Source organism: Aquarana catesbeiana, linkage group LG04, assembly GCF_042186555.1.
Source record: "Aquarana catesbeiana isolate 2022-GZ linkage group LG04, ASM4218655v1, whole genome shotgun sequence".
Lineage (NCBI taxonomy): Eukaryota > Metazoa > Chordata > Amphibia > Anura > Ranidae > Aquarana > Aquarana catesbeiana.
This window is the reverse complement of record NC_133327.1, coordinates 544,097,633-544,121,860: the sequence shown is the minus strand read 5'-3', so window position 1 is coordinate 544,121,860 and position 24,228 is coordinate 544,097,633. Positions and strand designations below refer to the sequence as shown.

The following is a 24,228-nucleotide window of genomic DNA, read 5'->3' as shown; positions in this document are numbered from 1 at the left end:
GAGTACACGTGCTCTGCATCATATCCAGAGGTTGTCTTTAGGAAATAGATGTATGAGTGCTGCCAGCATTGCTGCAGAGGTTGAAGGGGTGGGGGGGTCAGCCTGTCAGTGCTCAGACCATGTGCCGCACACTGCATCAAATTGGTCTGCATGGCTGTCATCCCAGTCATCCCAGAAGAAAGCCTCTTCTAAAGATGATGCACAAGAAAGCCCGCAAACAGTTTGCTGAAGACAAGCAGACTAAGGACATGGATTGCTGGAACCATGTCCTGTGGTCTGATGAGACCAAGATAAACTTATTTGGTTCAGATGGTGTCAAGCATGTGTGGCAGCAACCAGGTGAGGAGTACAAAGACAAGTGTGTCTCTACAGTCAAGCATAGTTGTGCGAGTGTCGTGGTCTGGGGCTGCATGAGTGCTACCAAAACAGGGGAGCTACAGTTCTTTGAGCGAACCATGAATGTACTGTCACAAACTGAAGTAGAGGAGGCTGCCCCCCCCCCTCTTCAGGGACTGGGCCGCAGGGCAGTATTCCAACATGACCACAAACACACATCCAAATCGACCACTTCCTTGCTAAAGAAGCTGAGGATAAAGGTGATGGACTGAGGTGGAGGAGCGGAAGATCTCTAACATCCACCAGCTCCGTGATGTCGTCATGGAGGAGTGGAAGAGGACTCCAATGGCAACCTGTGAAGCTCTGGTGAACTCCATGCCCAAGAGGGTTAAGGTAGTGCTGGAAAATAATGGTGGCCACACAAAATATTAATACTTTTGGCCCAATTTGGACATTTTCACTTAGGGGTGTACTCACTTTTGTTGCCAGTGGTTTAGACATTAATGGCTGCATGTTGTGTTATTTTGAGGGGACAGCAAATTTACACTGTTATACAAGCTGTACACTCACTACTTTACATTGTAGCAAAGTGTCATTTCTTCAGTGTTGTCACATGAAAAGATATAATACAATATTTTCAAAAATGCGAGGGGTTTACTCACTTTTGTGAGATACTGTGTGTGTGTGTATAAATGACAACTTTTTGACAGAATATTATTCATTAGAGCTTTAGTAGGAATTTCTTTTTAAACCATGTTCTACAATTAAAAGCTTACACTGAAAAGTCGCAGCTGTAGGTCACTAGGGCTTGCAAGTTTAAATTCTGTTTTAACCATTATGTAATTGACCTTTCTATATGAATTTAAATATAGTTTTTGTGCCTATCGTTTGATATTATGGCTGAATGTACTTGTAGGTCCGAATATGGCATTGGTGCTGAAAGTGCAATGGGACCTCCTGGTCAAAACAACATGGGGCCTTCAAACAGTGATCCAAGCATGTATTCACCAAACCGTTTTCAAGGACAACAAAGGTGGGCAAAAGGACAGCCAGTAACATTTGTTGCAAATCAAAGCAATGCATGTGTCTCCCAAAGGAGAGCTCTAGATAAAAAAAAAAAGAAAAAAATTTTTTCCACATAGATATGTATTAAGTGTTTTTTATTCAATACTGCCTATATATAGTTGGTTTTATATTTGTATCTATAATCCTATATATAAGGCCTCAGACTAGGGGAGGGCAGGCTCCTAGTCAAGCAGGCAATGCTGCAAATAGCAGGGCTCACACATGTCCGGCTGCGATTTGCAGTCCAGTGCGATTTTGTATAACAGTTCAGGTGCTATTTAGTTGCAAATTTTTACTTTCATTTGCACCTAAACTGGACCTAAAATCGCACAGAAGCCTTTTCAGAAACGGACCGCGGGCGCCCTGAACATTTGTGAACAGGCTCCATTGAAAGCCGGTCCGATTCACATGTTAAAACGCATCTGATTCACATGTATGTGAAGCAAGCTTAACACTGGGAGCTTGTTGACAAGAGGAGACAACATAATGATGACATCATCACTGTATCGCTGCTTCATTACCAAATAAGCAGGCTAGTAGTGTTTTTTTTTTTTAAGTGTTTGTAAACCCTTGCACACCACTTTTACCTACAGGTAAGCCTATAATAGGGCTTACCTGTAGGTACCGTGAATATCTCTTAAACTTGCACCGTTTAGGAGATCTTCACTGTATCAGCATGTGCCGAAGTCATCGGCACATGTGCACTGAAGAAACGGCTCGCTCGTGCCGTTTCTTCAGCTGCTGCGCCGTTACCAGCAGCCCCCGCGCCAATCACAGCGCCGGAGCGCGCGATACCCAGAAATAACTCAGGAAGACATGCCGCCGGCCACAGCGGTGTGCCGGTGTCTTATCGAATTCAGTCCCCTATCATATAGTGTCCTCCCTGTACTGCGCAGGCGCAGTACGGAGGACAAAAGAGACGCCGAAAGTCTCCGAAGTTCAGCAGCTGATCGTCAGCTGTACACGGCGCCTGCGCATTTATTCTTACCCTATGTCCAGGATCATTCCCTACTATCCAAGTGGACATAGAGTTAGAATAAATATTTGCCGAGCGCAGCGAGGCCGTGCCCGAAGCGTGGCGAGCGAAGCGAGCCCGCGAGGGGCCCTCTTACACTGCCATCGCTAACAGGTGCCCGAGCGCCGTGTACAGCTGATGGTCAGCTGATCAACTTCGGGCATTTTCGGCATCTCCTGCTCCTCCGTACTGCGCAGGCGCTGCGCCTGCGCAGTACGAGGCGGACACTATCTGATACGAGGACAGTATATGGCAGAACACCGGGACCGCTGCGGGGGCTTCGATCGAAGGTAAGTGTTTCATAATGAGCTGGTATGCTATGCATACCAACTCATTATGTCTTTGTCTTGCAGGTTTTTTTATTTTGTTTTTTCATTAAACATGCTGTACTCATATCACAGTCCTAGCGCTGCTTTCTGGTGGACCTTGATTGTGACCTTGATCACAATACTGGCTGAACAGAATTTCCAAAACAAATTTATCAATATGTATTTTAAAACCCCACTCAGGATCCTCTGCTCCTTCCCAACCATTGGACCACCCCCACACTCTTTAAAACAAACTGTATACATACCTTTTTCCAGGTGTCTTTGGTGCAGTCTTAACAGATCCTTATCATCCTCTTCTTCCTCTAGTGTTGAGTAGATATTGAATGCTGCAGGGAGCGGTGCCACTTAATGATGTGATGCAGCTTTCTGCAGCATTCTCCTGTGAGTTCAGGCAGGGAGCTGGCCCTTGACGCTCACAGTAAAGAGGTAAATGACGCTGGGATCACTGAGCCCAGAATAAGAGCAGTGCTGAATTGCTGGATCTGCGAGTCTCTGGGACAGCACTAAAAATAGAGTGAGTATTGCTGTCAGAGTTACTTAATATTGGAACAAAATTTTTCCAACTGGAGTTCAGCTTTACCTGTTTTCTTGGAGTTTACTTTAAAGATATAAGCCTTTTATATATACTTTATTAATTGCTCTTTTTAAGCTATAAAACGCTACTTAAACTCGCCCTATTTGGTCTTACTGTCTGTGTAGTGTAGGCAAGACAGTATTTGCCTGTGCTTTATGATGGTGATAAGGCACCAGGATTGGTCAGGGCCGTCTAAACGCCACCCAGTGTTGGCTGAATTAAGGCTCGTATACACTATAAGAAAACCGGGTGAACATTTTTGTCCAAAGAATTTTCGTACAGTGTGTACACAACTTTCGACAGCCAATTCCAAATTTTTTTGTCCGAAAATTCCCAAAGGGACAAACTCCAAATTTTTTCTTGTACAGGGAACAGAACAAATTATTTTCGTTTGATGTGTACCATTTTCGTATGATTTTTGTACAAGAAAAATCAGAAAAGCAAAGACTGCGCATGTTCAGGAACAATAAACAACAAAAAAAGCCTTTGTCGTACGAGAATATTCGTAAGAATTTGCCCGATTTTCTTATAGTGTGTACTCCACTTTAAAGTGGTTGTAAACCCTTACATATACCCAGTGAAGGGACTATCTCCAAGTGATACACAGAGATGAAACAAATCCTCCTACATAAGTTGTACCTGTTTATCTGCAGTCTTCTACTCTCTACATTCATTCAAAATGCAGAATTTATACCCTTGTCTGAGAGTTCAGAAAAAAGGGGATGGAGAGCTGAAGTTACACTCTGCAGAGCTCAGTGAAGAGAGGTCTGAGAGCTGATTCGTGGGAGGGACACTCCCACCTTCACACAGGAACAGACCCGAGGCTGACATGTCCCTCCCCTGTCACCTTGTGTCTCTTGGTGTCAAAAACAATTGTCAAAAGTGGTTCATGCTGATAGAGGAACAAAGCAGCAGACAGAAATGACACTTAGTGCCTTGTATTTAGACAAGTACACACTAGAGGGATATGTTTTGTTCATATTTCATGTCTGAGGTTTACAACTACTTTATGGATCAATGGGGCACTTTGGTGAATATTTTTTTACTTTGATATGCCTGATGTGCGTGTATTCATCTACTTTGTGCTTTTTTTAAGTAAGGTATTGATGATTCCTGAACAATGTTCTTTATTCCTATGTGTGTAGCTGTATGCAAGTTGTTCCGCACAAAACTGGAGTAAATTGCTGTGTCTATCAAAAAAAAAATGCCTCTTTTATTGCATCAACAATAAGTGAAAGATGTTATATCAATAGAGCTATCTAGAATAGGAGAAAGATGTTAAATGGGTGTGAAGAATGAACATGTCAATAAAAGCAGCTCAATAGAATAGAACATATCTAAAGTGCATAGACCTTCAGCAATTTATTCATCGAGAGAACATAAAAATGATAGAATCTTTATCTGTAGTTTCAGGTTAAAGTGGAAATAGAAGTTTTCTTTCCATCTTCTTCTATCTTCTGACCTAATAAAAGGGGGGATAAATAATTTAATGAGATCCAAGGGCCAGTGACCTGAATTTGGTTGTAAAATCAGTTTCATGAAAAAGAAACAAAGTATTGTCAATAGTAGATGTGATTGACAGATAATAAAGCTGAACCCCGGACAGGCCGCTAAATATACAAAAAATATACTACCTGTGAAGGGATTTCTATTTCTGCCCATCTTTTCCTGAGATTTACACAGCTCAGCTGCACAGCCCAGTTTGGCAGAGCAGGACACCTGTGTTTTATCTGCTGTAATTAATGTGATTATACACCCAAATCAAACATTTATTATATTGCAGCTTACCAATTCTTAAATGTACTGCAGGCTTGCTTTCTTCTATTTTTATCTGGTGATCCAGTAAGGAAGTCTTTTGTTTTTCAAAAGAACAAGCTATCCAGCAGAATGCATCAGTTACAGAGATGAGACAAACCATTTAACAATAGCAGGGGTGCCTACAATGATCAGCTTTTATTTATGTAAAAAGAAAACTGCTGTAACTGCTTGTAAAATAGCTGGTGTTTGGCTTAAATTTGTTAGTGTATTTAAATCTGCTAGTATATCAAGCACTCCCACCCCCCCAGACTGACTGTACTGCTGTCCAAAGGTCCCCCCTGTGCTCATTCATGAAGTAGGGGCACAGGAGGTGTGTTTTTGACCAGTTCGCCAAGTGAAAACAGAGGGGAAAAGATAAAGAAAACTGATGCAGCCACCACATGCAATGATTGGTAAGCTGCAATATATTACATTTTTGGTTTGGGGTTTAATACCGCCTTAAATAACTCTTACAGGTTATATTCCTCCATCTTGTGACTGGGACATTAAGTAATCTAATTTCCCTCTCACTCTGCTCTCTCTTCATATCAGCATTGCCCTGGTGTTAGCACATGAACCCTGCAGCACAAATATCTAGCTTCTTGCATTGCCTCTCCCTCTACCAGTCTAAACGTTGCTATGCAGTGGATTTTAAGTTGCTGATACCAGGTCAAATTCAGATATTTACACTGCTTGCAATAAAAAAAATAATACATTTAAAGCAGAAAGAACTTCCGTGGATCAGATTCCTCCCCTCCCCCTCCGGTGCTAAATTTGGCACCTTTCAGGGGGGAGTGGATACCTGTCAAATCCAGGTACCTGCTCCTACTTCCAGGGAAAGATCGCCACAATCTTGTGTGGTGAACTACACAATGTCTGACCCCTTCCCCTGCTGTCTTCTGGGAGACACACAGGTCCCAGAAGACAGCAGGGACCATTCAGAAAGCGCAGCGCGACTTGCGCATGCACAGTAGGAAACAGGCTGTGACGCTGTAAGGCTTCACTTCCTGTTTCCCTTAGTAAATGCTGACACTTGCACCTGGAGCCGAGGGACTGGTCGGCTTCAGGGTACCAACATCACGGGCTCCCAGGACAAGTTAGTGTCCATGTATTAAAAGTCAGCAGCTACAGTATTTGTAGCTGACTTTAAAAAATGTTTTACCCAGGCCGAACTCTGCTTTAATGATGTATTAATGATTACAGTGCTGCATTCATTTGTGTCTTTTCTATCAGCCATGAGTTCAGCATCGAGTGAAGATTAAGCTAGTTGTCAACCGTATTATTTGGTATATTGTAAATCGGTTCATATAATAATCCCCATATTTTTTGAGTGCCCAACTAACTGCTTTAATCGCTCCTTCATGATCTATATTCGTATAAAGTGAGGATACATCTGCCGTTCCTATCACTGTGTCCACTTCTATGTCCAATTCTTGAAGTAATTGTTATGTGTGCTTGGTATCCTTCAAGAATACTGATGGGCCTAATATGTAACATGTATCATCTACATGTGGTGATATATGCAGTGAATGCGTCGCAAACTGCTATTACAATTTCAGAGGGAGGAAAAGTGACAAACTAGAGAAAGGAGAACAGTTACGTAGGAGGGATGGAAAGGGGGTATGGAGGAGATTTGGGTTGTTGTGGCTGAGAGCATACATGCATGTCCGTATAAAAAGGACAGTTTTGATGTCGGTCAAAGCTAGGTGGATGGAAATTTTTCACCCAGGGAATTCAAGTCCTTTCAAATTTGGGCATGGTATCATTCAGTTTAGCAGATCATTTCTCAGTGATCATAATCTGATTGATACTTTTATGATTATTATTATACAGGTTTTATATAGCGCCAACAGTTTGCGCAGCGCTTAACAAAATAAAGGCAGACAAGTATAAAAGTTACATTACAATTTGGTAAAAGAGGAATCAAAGGGCCCTGCTCATTAGAGCTAAAAATCTAAGAGGGAGGGTCAATTGATACAAAAGGTAATAGCTGTGGGGGATGAGCTGATGGAAAAAGTAAAACTGTGTATAAGTTAAAAGCAGGATAGGCTTCTTTAAAGAGAAGGGTTTTCAGGGATTGTCTAAAGATGGATAGATTAGGGGACAGTCGGACAGATTGGGGTAGGGAGTTCCAAAGGATGAAAGAAGCTCTGGAGAAATCCTGGAGGTGAGCATGGGAGGAGGTGACAAGAGAGCTGGAGGTCTTGGGAGGACTGAAGAGAGCGGCTTGGTTGGTATTTTGGGACCAGGTTAGTGATGTAGCTGGGGCAGCATTATGGATGGCTTTGTAAATTATTGTTAGTACTTTGTATTTTATTCGTTGGGTGAGTGGAAGCCAGTGGAGGGATTGGCAGAGAGGGGTGGAGGACACTGAATAGTTGGTAAGGTGGATGAGTCTTGCAGCGCCATTCATTATGGACTGAAGGGGGGGGATAGTCTGTAAAGGTAATCCAATGAGGAGGGAGCTGTAGTAGTCGAGGCGAGAGATAACCAGGGAATGAATTAGAAGCTTGGTAGTGTCATTAGTTAAATAGGGGCATATTCTGGAAATGTTGCGGAGGCTAAGGTAGCATGATTTGGACAGGGATTGGATGTGGGCCTGAAAGGACAGTTCAGAGTCTAAGGTTACCCCTAGCACCCTAGCATGTGGGGACGGACTGATAGATGTGCCATTGATCTTGACAGAGAAGTCAGGGGAAGGGGCACGTGGGGGAGGAAATATTAAGAGCTCAGTTTTAGATTCAGTTTGAGGAAGTGGTTTGACATCCGGGCTGATATGTCTGTTAATACAATACAATTTTATTGATACAATTTTAAACTTGTTAAAAAGCTTATTAGGACTGGGAGACTGGGCTTAGCAATACATATTTTTTTTTAATTATGTCAGAAGTTTAAATTGGTTTAAGGTGACCGCCTCTGGTTTTGTCATTAGGTATTGCTTTGCTAGGGTCTCTGTTCAAATATTTGCCAAGGACCACAGTTCCTGAACAAACAGACATTGCCACCAAACATGTCAGATGGTGCCTAGGTCTGCACATTCACAGAACTGTCGTGGGGCATAGCTCTGCATGCATATGGAAATCCAGTCCAGAAGTTGGTTTCCTGTGAGAATACATTTTGAGAGCAAAATCTAGGGGTCCTCTATATCTGTTGACAGACATATTTTAAAGAGAGATATGAAAGTTAGCTTGCCAAGGGGAATCTTGAAGGCAGAGGTTAAAGGGATTAGTAAATCCGTGAGATTAGTCTCAGACCCTATTTCCAATTTTAATTGAGTTAACATTTGAATTTAAGTAGACACATTCTTTATAGTAGTTTCTGGTGTAGAAGACCACATAATGTTCATTGAGTGGTCTAAAAAAATGCTTGTTCGGAGTTAATCAATGGTTGCATCACCTCTTGCTGAATAAAAGGGATCCTATCATCAAAAAATCTGCTGCAGGTAGCTAGAGGTTCCAGGCAGTTTCTAAGTGCAAAGATCAAATGTCACAGTTAATTGGCACCTCAGTACGTTGGGCAGCCTTAAAAGCCAATAGGAATTTGCAGGAGGCAGGAAGTGCTAGAGCTTTGCCTGTTAGAATATGCCAGTGTTCAGGTGTGAAAGCAGGGTATTAACCACTTCAATACTGGACACTTATACACCTTCCTGCCCAAACCAATTTTCAGCTTTCATCGCTGTCGCACTTTGAATGACAATTGCGCGGTCATGCAACACTGTACCCAATCTAAATTTTTATTGTTTTGTTCTCACAAATAGAGCTTTCTTTTGGTGGTATTTGATCACCTCTGGGATTTTTATTTTCTGCTACACAAATAAAAAAAAGACCGAAATTTTGAAAAAAAAAATGTTTGTTTTTTTTTTGTTTCTGTTACAAAACTTTGTAGATAAGCAAGTTTTCTCCTTCACTGATGGGGCTGCACAGATGGGCACCGATGAGGTAGCACTGATGATGGGCACTGATAGGCAGCACGGATGGGCACTGATAGGTAGCACAGATGGACACTGATAGGCAGCACAGATGAGCACTGCTAGGTGGCATGGATGGGCACTGATAGGTGGCACTGTACACTAATAAATGGTACCGATGGATGCCAATCAGTGCCAAACAATAATGCCTGCCACTCAGTGATGGCCATTGTGGGCATTGATTGGCATCCATTGTGGGCACTGATTGGCATCCCTGGTGGTCTAGGGTGGCATACCTGGTGGTGACTAGTGGTGCCATCCCTGGTTGGTCCTGGTGGCTTCCCTGGTGGTCCAGTGAGGGCATCCTCGGGGGGGGGGGGGGGGGGCTGCGCTGATAATCGATCAGCACAGGCCCCCCTTTCAGAGGAGCAGCCAATCGGCTCTCCTCTACTAGCGTCTGACAGACGCGAGTGACAAAAAGACTATCCCCAGCTCTTCCTGTTTACACTGTGATCAGCCCTTGATTGGACACGGCTGATCACGTGGTAAAGAGTCTCTGTCAGAGACTTTCTTCCTAGATCGGAGTTGTGGTGTGTCAGGCTGATATTGAAACCACTTTGTTTGACTTTAATAGTTTGAGTCTAGATCTAGAACAACTATACAGCAAGTCAGAGTGCACTCAGAACTCCTGATCTGCATACTTGTTCCAAGTCAGTGACTTTGAATGTATTAAAAGAGGAGATAAGATAGTGGCATCTCATACATTTTTCCCAGCACAAGTTTACTTTAAAGCTTATGTAGGTGTTCACATGGGGCTTCCATACTGTGGATGAATGAATTTCAGTCCTCTCCTGCATTCTGAAGTACTTTTGCTTAGTAAAAAAAAAAAAAAACTGCAGGTTTTTGAGCATGAACAGCACTTGTCAAACTTCCACATTACATCTTAATTGTATTCAGTTGAGAATTTGACTAGACTATTCCTCTGTCTACTGTCCCTTGCAATCCAACAATCTTCTGTGTGAATAATTGTCTTCTATTCAAATTGGTCCTAGTGGGTCTGTCTGAGTTGGGGAGATTTGATTTCAGGAGCAGATACTGATGTGAAAAGACATGCAATTCACTATTGGAACATGTTTTTGCCTTGTGTTCCAGGCATGAAACCTATGGACAGCAGTATCCAGGGCAAGGTGCCTCTTCAGGACAAACACCCTATGGAGGGCACCAACCAGGAATGTACCCACAACAACAAGTAAGTTGATGGAATACTTAATGTAATTTCCCATTCAGTATAGCAGAAAAATTAGAAATGTATTTCTTGTATAGACTGCATTACTAGAGTTACATCAAATAAACTTAAGCTTTAAAGCAGCTTTTATAAAAGATTGTTTGGCACTCTTACAAAAGTTTACAATTCTAGTAAACCCTCTGTCTCAGAAATTGCTGCATAAAACTCAATACAGTATCTTCAAAAGTCATGGCAATAATCATATTTGTGTAGTTCAGTTTAAATTTTCAAAATTCAATACTCATGCTGGGGTTGAAGGAAACCAGATGACTAGTGCTGTTTTTTAATAGCTTGGGACCCTGTCTGGTGCATTTAGTCCAAAATGTTATCACTTAAAAGATAGACACTGGGTGTTGGGTGGATCACAAGGGGCATAACTAAATAATTTCAAATGAAGTGCTCTATTTCCTCTAGAAACTATACCTAGCCAAAGATGGATCAAAATTCAGCCCTTTCTGCAGGAACCAGATACATTTTGATTCAGGTATAGCTGTTCCCGTTTGACAGATGTTGATTGACCAATCAACTTCTGCCAAACAGGATTGTCTAAAAACTTTTGTTGATCAGTGGCTGCAGCCAATTGGCTATAGCCACTGTTCAGTGTATTCTTTCTGACAGTGGAGGCGTTGTCTGAATACAATGTCCCAGCAATAAGGATTCCTTCACCCACCTTGCTTGTGTGGTTGGAGGAACCCATTCGTTTTTTTCTTTTCATTCAGCCAGCTAACAGAACAAAGAAAAAATAATCCATGGCCAGCTTTAAGACCTTTCAAAGATGCTTATAAGTATTCAATTGAACTCTACCCAGTTGTTTCAAATAGGAATACTATTGTCCAACCTTCATCTCAATTTCCCTCAAAAAGCTAGGTAATAGGTTAATTTTCAATAAAAGAGAAATGTCCGTCAAGGCATTTTCAAACACAAAAATGTCTTGAAAACCAAAAGACAAGCTTATATGAGACTACATTGGGCTTTAATGGCAAAGCTAGAGTAGTACCCATATAACAGAAATAATACATATGATGTACATCATCCTGGAAGGACCCACTGTTTTTTCTCTACTATTTGTATTTCTTTTTGGGTCAAATCACGAGAAACTATGTATGCATGCTTTTGTATCAGAAGTTATACTGCTCAATATTTAATAGCACTGGGCTATATGGATTAAGCAGTGCACAATGGTACAAACTACATAACATGTCCAAAGATTTAAACACACACATGAATTGACCTAGTTTTTCATTTGTTTGTCCTGCATAATAACAGTATATATTTATAGTATATAGTGGTTTACATAAAATCTGCTTTATTTAATTTTAGAACTTCAAACGCCATATGGATAGTATGTATTGTCCTTCATCAAAGCGCCATGAGGGAGACATGTACAGTATGCAGTATAGCAGCCAGCAGCAGGATGTGTACAATCAGTATGGCAACACTTACTCTGGACCTGACAGAAGGCCAATGCAAGGACAATATTCTTTCCCTTACAACAGAGAGAGGATGCAGGGTCCAGGACAAATGCAGCAGCATGGAATGGGACCTCAAATGATAGGTGGGGCAGTGCAGTCATCTTCAGGTGATGGTGCTCAGCAGAATATGTGGCCCTCACGCAGTGATATACCCTATCCATACCCAGGAAGGCAAGGCCCAGCTGGCACACAACAGCAAGGAACTTATCCAACTATAAACCGTTCAGATGATATCTTGGGATCTGACCAAAGAATGAATCATGAGGGTCCTTGGCCATCTCAACGGCAGCCTTCCTACATGTCCCCATCTGGATCAATTCAACCAAACACTAGGGCTCCGCCTTCATCTTACCAGACCCCACCATCAATGGCAAACCACATTTCAAGGGCTTCTAGCCCTGCCTCATTTCAGCGCTCACTAGAAAACCGTATGTCACCAAGCAAATCTCCTTTCTTGCCTTCTATGAAAATGCAGAAGGTTATGCCCACAGTTCCACCAACTCAGACAACTGGGAATTCTTCACACACTTCTATTGTCAGGCGTGAAATTACCTTCCCCCCTGGCTCAGTGGAAGCAACTCAACCAGTCTTGAAGTCAAGGAGAAAAATTACCTCAAAAGACATTGGTAAGAGGAAACAAAGTTTATTTTTTTTTAATAATTTATTTTAATTTATTACATAACAATGTATTTATAAGCATTATATATTTCATTGTACATGGTGGTGTGGCAAATGCAACATGGTATTTAAAGTGAATTCTTAAATGTGTAAATTGGAAATAATTATTGCTGTTTTGGAAAGCCATTTGCCCTAGGGCAGATATAAATAACAAGTAGGGGATTTCATATGCCATTACCAAATATAGATTGCTTTCATTGTAGACTGATGGTACAGGCACATACTGTCATCAGGATGTACAATAATACAAAATGAAATGTGCAATAAAAAAAAATCTTAAATCGTAGTCGTTCTTTTTTTAATGCACTATATATAATATACATTAAATAAAATAAACTATATAAAATCACTTTCTGTAGAATGTAGCTTATTGATAAATACTAAATTATACCTAAAATGTATTTATTTTATGTATAATTTATCTGTATAATTTTATCTCTATAGAAGCTTGAGTGCCGGTTCACACTACGGGAACCAGCGCAATTCCAGTGCCGGTCCCCGCATCCCAAAGGACTCATAGGCAGTTCACACTGCCCTATGTGAACCGCTGCAAGTGTCAATAGAAAGTTAATGACACCCCCAGATCGGTTCGCAAGTGCAGTGCGAACTGTCAAATAATACAGGAATCGGATCGCATGGATGTGAACATCTATGCAATCTGATTCCAGTGCAGACCTAAAAACCTTCCTGCACTATTTTGGTACGAATGCGATGCACATTCAGCCATACAATCTGTATGGCTGAATGTGCATTGCACAGACATTGCGTGTCATCTGCACAGCAGTGTGGTGCGAATCACATGCAATGTCTAACATCGCACCAGTGTGTACTCAGCCTTAATCTGTATCAAACTGTATGTTTGCAATGTACAAAGATCAAGCAAGTCCAATAAAGAACAGAGCAGTATTGCCTGTGGTCTTTGTGTAGCTGTTCCCCATCTTTTACTGACTTACCAAGCTTTGTCTCTCACTGTGTCTCTGTGTGGAGGTTGATATCTTGGTAAAAGGAACAGAGCTTTGTTTTCTCAGTTCAGAGCTGCCCCCTCTGATGACTGATAATCTGATAACGGTTGAAAAAAACTTCAAAATGCAGCAGGGTAGACGAGGTTCAAAAATCACAGATCCGCAGGGCGGATGAAGCAGAAACAAGAAGATTCTTCCACTGCAGGTTTTATTGTACAGATTTCTCTGCAGCAATGAAATCACTGCCAATGGCTGAGAGTGCTGATTGGATACCAATCGGCAGACATTTTTCGGTCATGCCCATTCCACAGAAGCTGGCCTGGCTGCTGTACACACGAGTCGAATGTCAGCCGGTTTTTTATTGAACCAGTTGATGTCCCCCTGATGTTCGGCCCGTGTGTACGGCTCTTTAAATTCAAAGGCAGCAGTGTGCAGTATCTTAGATGATATACAGCTATGAGGCTCAAGACATGGGAGTGCCGGGAAACAGGAAGTGCATTACTATTAAGGCAAATTAAAGGCAAAAGGGTATATTGTCCACTGTACTGTTGAGGCATGATTAAAGTCTCAAAATGTTTTCATCTTCGCATTTTAATTTTGGTTCCACTTTAGGAGAGCACTCTGGGTCTTGGGGCTTAACTACTTCAGTACAGGGCACTTTCACCAACTTCCTGCCCAGGCCATTTTTTGCTGATGTTGCACTTTGAATGACTATTGCGCAGGCATGCAACACTGTACCCAAATAAATTTTTTATCATTTTCTTCACACATATAGAGCTTTCTTTTGGTGGTATTAAATCACCGCTAGATTTTTAATGTTTGCTAAAAAAAATGAAAAATACCAAACATTAAAAAAAAAAAAAGTTTTTCTTAGTTTTTGTCAGAAAATGTTGCAAATAAGTAATATTTCTCCTTCACCGATGTGCGCTGATGAGGCTGCACTGATGGGCACTAATGAGGTGGCACTGATAGGCAGCACTGATTAGCACTGATAGGCAGCACTGATGAGCACTGATGAGCACTGATAGGCAGCACTGATAGGCAGCACTGATGGGCACTGATAGGCAGCACTGATGGGCACTGAAAGGTAGCACTGATTGATATAACTGATGGGCACAGACTGGTGTCACTGGGCACAAAGTGGCATCACTAAGGGGCACTGCTGGGGCTGCATTGTAATCAGGGCACTGATGATCTGTGCCCTAAATACCTTTACACATCTTCCCTGTGAGGAGATGCCACTGATCGGCTCTCCTCACCTCACTCTCTGTCAGTGTGAGGCAAGAAGAGCCGATAAATGGCACTCTCTTGTTTCCATGTGATCGACTGTGATTGGACACAGTCGGTCACATGGGCAAAGAGCCACGGCTATTTGCAGAAAATGTGGTCGTGCCGTGTCCCAGGAACCATTGACAGTGGGCGGCAGGCAAGTGGTTAAAGGGATGTCCTGAAATCAAACTAATGATTTGTTTAGGCAATTGGAGTTTGCAGTCCAATGTGGCACCTTTGAAAGAGCCACAGGTTTGTTGGAGCAATTTGTTTTATGTCAGTACTTAAAATGCTGAAGCTATGTGGAAAATTAAATAGCACCAATATAAACCCATTAGTTATCTGGAGAACTGGATAAAACACCTAAACAATGTTAAATTATGTGCAGCAGGATTACAATAAAAGTGATCTGCAGTTATGGTGTAGGTTATCTTTCTTGCTTACCTATGATAGAGGATCGGGTGGATGCCTGCAGCCACAATTTAAATTTGTGTGCACTAGAAAATGCTTTGAAGGACAGTTGTAGAACATGGGATTGATTTACTATAGCATGTTCTCTTTGCAAAGTGAATTTTCACTTAGCATATTGAATGTGGTAGAAATAATCCCCAATCACATGCTTCACTTCATTCACTAAGTTAAGGGAAATTTTCTTGCAAAGTTAAATTCACTTTGCTGGTTAAACTGCCTTTGCCCTTAATAAATCAACCCCCATGCCTCTAAAGCTAATGACTATTATGTTCATATTTAAATAGCATCTCTCCTGCATCAGTGTAAATACATGGATCAACTGTCTGCTCTAGGTAGAAGAGGACCCTAAAATTGGAGCTTCAAAGCTAACTTCAGGGTTACTCAAGGGTGTCATAAACCAGTATCGAATCATAACTAGGACTGCCACCAAGTAATACAACCAGGGCCAGACTTACTATAGGGCTTGGGTGGGCTCAAGCCCATGGGCCCCGCCCAATAGGGGGCCCAGCGGTGCTCGTGCTATAGCGTGGACACAAATTGCCGGGAGGGCGTCCCTGGCCGTCTACCTGTATACTTTCCCTCTGCGCGCCGCCGTGGGAGCACATCGGGGAAGTTCTGTGTTGGCCATGTCCGTTGGGTACAGCCAATCACAGATCGTGCTAAATGGCCAATCACAGCGGCCATTTAGCACTCGTCCAATGAGAGGTGATCTCATATGGCCGGCTCTCCCTCCTCACACAGAGACAGCATGTGAGGAGGGAGGAGGGAGAGCTTCCATGCTGCAGCAGTGAGTGAACACTCACATTAGTTACAGTTACACAACACTACACAACATAGTGCCCTCTGTCCCGACTGCCCAGTGCCAAATACCTCCAGTGCCACCTGCCCCAGTGCCATCTGTCATAAGTGCCACCTGTCCCCAGTGCCACCTGTCAGTGTCACATGTCATCAGTGCCACATATTAGTGCATCTGTCATCAATGCCATGTATTAGTGCCATCTGACATCAGTGTCACGTGTCATCAGTGCCACGTATTAGTGTAATCTGACATCAGTGTCACGTGCCATCTGTCATCAGTGCCATGTATTAGTGCCATCTGTCATCAGTGCCACGTATTAGTGCATCTGTCATCAATGCCACGTATTAGTGCCATCTGACATCAGTGTCACGTGTCATCAGTGCCATCTGTCATCAGTGCCATGTATTAGTGTCATCTGACATCAGTGTCACGTGTCATCAGTGCCATGTATTAGTGCCATCTGTCATCAGTGCCATGTATTAGTGCCATCTGTCATCAGTGCCACATATTAGTGCATCTGTCATCAATGCCACGTATTAGTGCCATCTGACATCAGTGTCACGTGTCATCAGTGCCATCTGTCATCAGTGCCACGTATTAGTGTCATCTGACATCAGTGTCACGTGTCATCAGTGCCACGTATTAGTGCCATCTGTCATCAGTGCGATGTATTAGTGCCATCTGTCATCAGTGCCACGTATTAGTGCCATCTGTCATCAGTGCCACCTGTCAGTGTCACGTGTCATCAGTGCCACTTATCAGTGCCATCTGTCATCAGTGCCAGATAGATATAGAAGGTAGGGCCCGAAAGTGACTCAAGCCCTGGGGCCCCCATCACCCTAAGTCCTGCCCTGAATACAACTGGAAATTAGGCAAGGCTATTCCACCTATGTCAGCTGACAATTTAAAGCCAATGGAAGCGGCTATTTTAGTCATATAGAGGAGGACAGAATTTTGGTAATTTCTCTGAAGAGTTTTCCTCGGCATAGTGTATTGATGTGCCTGTTTTCCCTAACATTTCTTATTTAGGTATTTAGCATGTTTGCATATAAAGAAAAAGCCTAAAACGGAAAAGAAAATACACAAGTAATTCCTTTTTATGCCTGTGCCTTTTTTTTTTTTTTTTTTTGAAGAGGAGAGAAGATCTGTTTGAATTTCCATTTCTGACTTGCACAGGTGGTATCAAATACACACAAGTCAAGGGCCTGTTCTTCTCTGCTAGGCCTGATATATACTGTACATATTGTTATCCTATGAAATTAGAATGATAGAACAGAATGGCATGCTGCTGTCATGGGAACCTCAGAATTTCTGTAGATTTTTGCAAGTTAAACCTATTGTGTGATTGTAATTTGTTCAAAACATTTTATGAATATATAATTTAAATATAATGCAGGTCTAAATATGAGTAACCATATGGACAGTTTTTCACTTGTGCCGCATGATTAGTTTAAATTAATAGTTAATTTAAAGTGTGTAATTTGGAAATGTATTTATTATTTTTTGTACATTCTTTTTTCTAGTAACACCCGAAGCTTGGAGGGTAATGATGTCTTTAAAATCTGGTCTCTTGGCTGAAAGTACATGGGCTTTGGATACCATCAACATTCTACTATTTGATGACAGTACAGTGGCTGCTTTTACCCTGTCTCAGGTTGGTGTATTACAGTTGAATATTGATGTATCCTTTGTTCTTTAGCTTTTCTTTAATCATAGTTTATAATATATAAATCAAGGAAATTTACCGATTTGAACTGTATTAGAATATTCAATGGAGAATTGAGTATACAGGTAGGCCGTCAGCCGTAGCTTCCCTATGCAAGCTCACCACTGTGGGTTATGTACTAGGGGATTCTGGGCTCACCCAACTACATCCTTCTCCCCTATTTGTGTTACTTTAAGAGTGACAACATATGGCAGAAGGACGGGTAGATTATATTATAATCTTGTTTTTTCGATGAGTATCCTAAGCATTCATCTTGAAGAAGCAGATTTCATCCAGCTGCGTAATATGATGATAGAACAATGGATGGACAAGATTTTCACACATACCTGTGAGAGATACAGTGTAACACCAAATTAAATTTAAAGTTTGGAACTTAATCTGCAGGGAAATTATGCATACTAGTTGGGAATGTAAAAAACAAGATAATGTAATTTTTAGCATATTTTTTATGTTTGAATTAAGGAAATGAAATACTTTATAGAATACTATATGAATTTTATGACATCTTGATAGTTCTATGTAGCTTGCATGTTGAGCTGTCTTCAACTATACACATAGCAGTTTACTCATCTTGTGTATTCTTCTGGACAAAAAGCTTATCACCAGTTTTTGTGTTTTGTACATTACAAATATAATTATCATGCTGCAAACATAATTTTTTAATTCTTTATTGCAAAGGTACATTAAACCATTTTATAACACTTTTATATTTGATTTTAACAGCTGCCTGGCTTTTTGGAGCTCTTGGTGGAATATTTTAGGAAATGCCTCATTGACATATTTGGGATATTGAAGGAGTATGAAGTTGGGGCAAATGTTTGTGATGCTCTTGAAAATTACTTAGATGATAATCCATCTACAGAGGAAGAAGAAGCTGCTATGGATTATGAAGACGATACAGAGGAGGATGAGGTTATTGATGAAAATGAACCTGATCAGGATAATGACATTGATTTGGATGACAAAGAAAACCTAAACCCAGAGGAAAAAAGTACCCCACACATAAAACCTGAAACGTTAGTAAATCGAAGTGAGAAGCCAAAACAAGCAAGTAAGTTTGATAGGCTGCCAATCAAAGTTGTAAAGAAGAATGATCTATTTGTGATTGACCGTTCTGACCGACTTGGACATGTTCAGGAATTCAATAGTGGGCTACTTCATTGGCAGCTTGGTGGAGGTGATACAACTGAACATATTCAGACTCACTTTGAAAGCAAAATGCAAATTCCCTTGTACAGGAGACCTCAAAGACCAATCAGTCCTCCAAACAAAAAGAAGAAAGAGCAAGATGATAGATTTCTACCAGATAATGATGAAGATCAACAAGAAAAGAGCATAACCGCAACCATTGATGATGTGCTCTCTGCAAGGCCGGGTGCACTCCCTGAAGATTCCAATAACCCTTGCTTGCAACTAGAGAGTAACAAACTTTCATTAGGAATCCACCAAGCCAAAAGTCACAGGAATATAACTTTACTGGAAGACGAACCAAGAAGCCGAGATGAAGTTCCTTTGTGTAAAGTAGCTCCTTGGCAAGACTCTTTGGCCAGGCGTTGCATTTGTGTGTCAAATATTATTCGTAGTTTGTCTTTTGTGCCTGGGAATGATGCTGAAATGTCAAAACATTCAGGCTTGGTCTTGACTCTTGGGAAATTAATTCTCCTCCATCATGAGCATCCAGAGAGAAAACGAACACCACAAACTTATGAAAAAGAGGAGGAGGTAGAAAAAGGTGCCAGCTGCAGCAAGGATGAGTGGTGGTGGGACTGTCTCGAAGTACTGAGGGAAAATACTTTGGTCACATTAGCCAATATCTCTGGACAGTTAGACTTGTCTGCTTACACAGAAAGTATCTGTTTGCCAATTTTGGATGGTTTACTACACTGGTTGGTGTGCCCATCTGCTGAGGCACAGGATCATTTCCCAACAGTAGGGCCCAATTCTATCCTTTCCCCTCAGAGACTTGTGCTTGAAACATTATGTAAACTCAGTATACAGGACAATAATGTGGATCTTATTCTAGCCACACCTCCTTTCAGTCGCCAAGAAAAATTCTATGCGACTCTAGTTAGGTATGTCGAGGATCGCAAAAACCCTGTGTGTCGAGAAATGTCTGTGGCACTGCTTTCGAACCTTGCTCAGGGGGATTTAGTGGTAGCAAGGGCCATAGCTTTGCAAAAAGGAAGCATTGGAAACTTAATAAGCTTCTTGGAAGATGGTGTTACCATGGCCCAATATCAGCAGAATCAACATAACCTCATGCACATGCAGCCTCCCCACTTGGAGCCTCCTAGTGTAGACATGATGTGTAGGGCGGCTAAGGCTTTATTGGCCATGTCTAAGGTGGAAGAGAACCACTCTGAGTTCCTTTTGCACGAAAGCCGTTTATTGGATATCTCTATAACAGCAGTTCTGAACTCTACAGTTTCCTCAGTCATTTGTGATGTACTTTTTCAAATAGGACAGTTATGACACCAGTGGGAAGCCAATCACGTATGAGAGGAGAGTAGGAAGTCGCACATAACTGGCTATTTTTCTGTACTTTAGAGAAGAAGAAACATGACAAATAAAAGAAAAGCAAAGATGTTCCTCACCCAGTTATTATTTACCAATTGGAATTTCTAAGAAATGGTTAATGAGCTATGAAAATAAATATTTGCTGTTTGTGTATGTTCATTCTATTTTTTTTTTTCTTTACCAAAGTTGGTGATTGTTTCATTTGAAGGTCATTTTGGATCTTATTTTTTTAGTTTCTTTTTCTTGATTGTATTATTAGCCTTAGGGGGCAGATAACCCGTGTGAGCATTGTAAAAATGATACTTTATCACTTCTTTGAAGAGAATAAGTTGTTATTATTTCAGTTTTCATATTCAGAGTATTTTTTTGTACCCTTGAGTTAAAAGAAATGTACCAAACCAGTGTGCAATAGAACCACTAGTGACATTGTTGGAGTATGTAGAAAAGGGTGCTCAGTTAAAAATCGAATCTGTTTTTATCCTTTGGATGACAGTAAAATTAGAGTAGAAGCAAAACGAATAGACACTTGTTGGGAAAATAAAATCTGAACATTTAAACTTATTTAAAAAAAAAAAGTTCAAAAATTCATACCACTGTCATAATCAAGTATAGTATTTGAGATTTCATATGATAACAGCCTTTAGATGCTTTGTTATATATTTTTTTTTCTCGTTATTACCCAGGGTCTGGGATGTATATAAGAAATGTACAGGCCTTCACTTTGTTTCTTTTCTTAAAAATTAATTTTTAGTATACTTTGGCTATCTCCCCATGATGTGGTTAAAGTGATAGACTTTTATTGTCATCTTTTTTTTCTCCTTTTGTCATGGCACTGAAAAAAAATCCTGCCCATATTTCCCACCATGGGGGTAATGTGCAGGTTTCTGTATGTATAAATTAATGCTCTATTTCAGTATAGCAGCTGGACACTTGAAGGTTGCAATTACAATGTGGAAAAAGTCACCTGCCAACTAAAGAAGACAATGGTTACATTATACAAACGGCGGTTATAACAACAACAGATGAATCAACACAACTTCTGGGGTTTTTCAGTGATGAAAATCAACATATTTGTATTTCAAGAAAATGTAGTTTAAAAAAAAAAAAAAAAGAAAAGAAAATGAAAAAACTTGTTGTAAATTCCTCTTTTTCCTCTGGCTTAACGAATATCATTTATTCAGTATAAAATCTTTATACTATATGTTCCACATGTTAAGAATAAATGTACATTAAATCTTGTTAAGCACTGTGATGGGTGTTTTTGAATAATCACTTTTTTTTCTCTTGTATATAGTCTTTGAAGTATGTTAATGGTCTTTTACACAACTGTTTCAATATACACTCTCTGACATTGGAAAAGGTTTATATACTGTACTGCAAGGTTCAGCTTTTATATTGATTTTAAACAGACTGTATATATTTTTGTAGAAATTAGCAATAGCTCTATTTGCTTCCCGTGGGTACCTGAGAAGTTGCATTGAGATATAATGTTATTTTGTGTGCATAGAGTTTTGATGTAAAAAACAAAAACCCAACAAAATTCTTTGAAAACACGAATTATATAAAATGTTTTCATTTTCTGAGCAGAATGCAGACTACTGTTTATTTTATACCATATAGTTTGCATTACATTTGTCTTACAGTAGAGTTTATTTTGGTCTTTAGCTTGCACATTTTTAATTCAAAGACCAAAATGCCAAAATATTCTGTCTTGTTTGGTTTGTAGGGAGGTGGATGAAGCCTGTGCAAAGCTGCTGTTTCTTTGATGTGCAAATATAGCTTTGTAGAATTATTTTACTTAACTTCTTAAAATGTACGTAAAAGCAAAATTGAAGTCACCTTGTAAAAGTAGAAAACACTTCATCATGAGTTAAATGCGTTCTACTTTCTCCTTCTTTGCAGTAAAAAAAAAAAAAAAAATGATATATATATATATATATATATATATATATATATATATATATATATATATATATATATAAATTTTTTTTTTTTTTTTTCATGTTGCCAATCCTCCTAACTCAACATTGTTTCAGAGTGACAACACCACGTAATACGAAATATAACAATTGAATTGTTTACAGTATTGTCAGTCACTACAGTTGTACTCTAAGTGCTAAAACAACCTCTATATCCAGTGTTGCCCCTATTCCCAGGTGTTTGATAGTGTCTCCCTGCATTCACTGTGGTCCTGGTCTGGCAGGTGTGACATAAGTAGAAGAGACAAACTGTTGCTGCTACTCTCCACCCTTACCCAGTACCCACTGCACAACCTATCCTAGAAGCCAAAGTGAATATTTATTGAAAAAAAAAAAAAAGGTATGTAGAGGAATTTTTTTTTTTTTTTTAACAAGAACTAGAGTTTATATCTGTATTGATGACCTAAAATCAGTTGGTCAACATGGCAGTGTAAAAAATGGGGAAAAAAAATCCCAGCTGGGGATCTTTGCAATAGACCAGCATTGCAATATAAGTATGATTGCACACATGGACCGTTGCCTTCCACCTGACACATTCTGTCGGGCTTTATTTCTGATTGCAAAACCAGTGGAGAGGTTTCCTCCACTTCCTGTCAAGGTGATGCCTGCACAAAAATGGAGGGTTCAGTTTGTTTTCTTTTAGAAAGCAGCCATAGCCTCAGGGGAAAAAGTCTATCCCCTGCCAACAGCTACAAAGTGGGATCCTTGATCTTTGTGGGGAAGCAGTGGGTTCAATGCAGAGGTTCCACCTGCCTCCTTTCTTTGTCAGGCCTATAGCACTGCCATCATCAAAGGTTGTGTTAAAGCGGACCTTCAGTCATTTTTTCAACTTTCCATCTATTAAATCTTCTGCCCTTGTTTTAACTTTGGATAGTAAAACATTTTTTTCTGACAGTAAATAACTTATACAGCCCACTTCCTGTTTCTTGTCTGGTAAAAAAGTCTAGGCTTATGACTGCCCCCTCCCTTCCTTGCAAACTCTCCCGAGAGTGAGAGAGCTGTGCATGATGTCATAAGAGGACAAATGAGAGCTGCAGAGCTGGAGGTGTGCCTCTGTGTTTCTGTGTAAATTCAGGAAGTGAACAGGCAGCAGCTTCAGCTGTCCACAGTTAAAATGGATGCAGCCAGACTTAGTGGAGGGAGATTTCTGCAGCATATTTATCAAGGGTAGAATCACAGTATATATCAAATAATATGTAAAGTGGTTGGAGGGAAGCTTCAGAATGGCAAAGATGTTTTTATTACAAATTATGTGAGCAGACTGCAGTTTCTCTTTAACTGCTGATTGGAGAACATTGGCTCTGTTTCATCAGGGGGCATGCCAGACCTGCAAAGAGATTATTGTTTCCCCACAATGAGTAAGGATTCCATTGTGCATTTTGCTGGCATGGGCAGGCTTTTCTACTCAAAATAAATGGTGTAGGGGCTGAGTGTAGTGTAGATCAGTCTGCCAACATCCTATATAACCATGGACAAAGATCTGCACAGAGTGCAAAGAGATCCTTCATGGACTATAAAGGCAGAACCACATATGAGAGTTTATTTAAAAGTCAAAAGTCAACTTTATTTAGAAACCGCTTGTAAAAAGGACACAACGTCCTAATAAAATGACATTACAACAAGTGAACATTTGTTTGTTGACAAAAACATCCAAGAATAGTTCTTATAATACCCTGACAGTATCCAATACACCAAGAGGACTGCCAATCATGGAGAAAATGGTCAGCCCAGATGAGTTCTTTTGATGGATCCTGACATGTTTCGGAACTGTAATCCTTCCTCAGGGGAGAGATAGTGGGTATTTGTACTTCTAAAATATATATATATATAAACAATCAGTACAGATCATTGCATTGAAAATCATACTATATATATATATATATATATATATATATATATATATATATATACATATAATCATGTACAAAATATAGGCTGCTGTTAGTACTGTCAGAAATCAACCACATATACATAAAAGGTCACTTGGACCAAATTCAATCCTACGCGATAAGGCTGGTGCATAACACCCCTCCAAGACGGGCAAGGG

General features: G+C 40.5%; 1 protein-coding gene across 13 annotated transcripts in view; it reads left to right on the top strand.

Moving 5' to 3' along the window:
• Window positions 1-21,445, top strand: part of ARID1B (AT-rich interaction domain 1B) — a 534,317-nt gene extending 512,872 nt beyond the window's left edge. For all 13 annotated transcript variants that reach the window (XM_073627912.1, XM_073627919.1, XM_073627914.1 and 10 more), the window contains 5 exons: window positions 1,253-1,369; window positions 10,176-10,272; window positions 11,629-12,406; window positions 17,483-17,613; window positions 18,409-21,445. In XM_073627912.1, the coding sequence (XP_073484013.1) occupies window positions 1,253-1,369; window positions 10,176-10,272; window positions 11,629-12,406; window positions 17,483-17,613; window positions 18,409-20,157 (2,872 nt within the window). In that variant the 3' untranslated portion in view covers window positions 20,158-21,445. The remainder of the gene's footprint in view (window positions 1-1,252; window positions 1,370-10,175; window positions 10,273-11,628; window positions 12,407-17,482; window positions 17,614-18,408) is intronic.
• The last annotated feature ends 2,783 nt before the right edge of the window (window positions 21,446-24,228 follow it).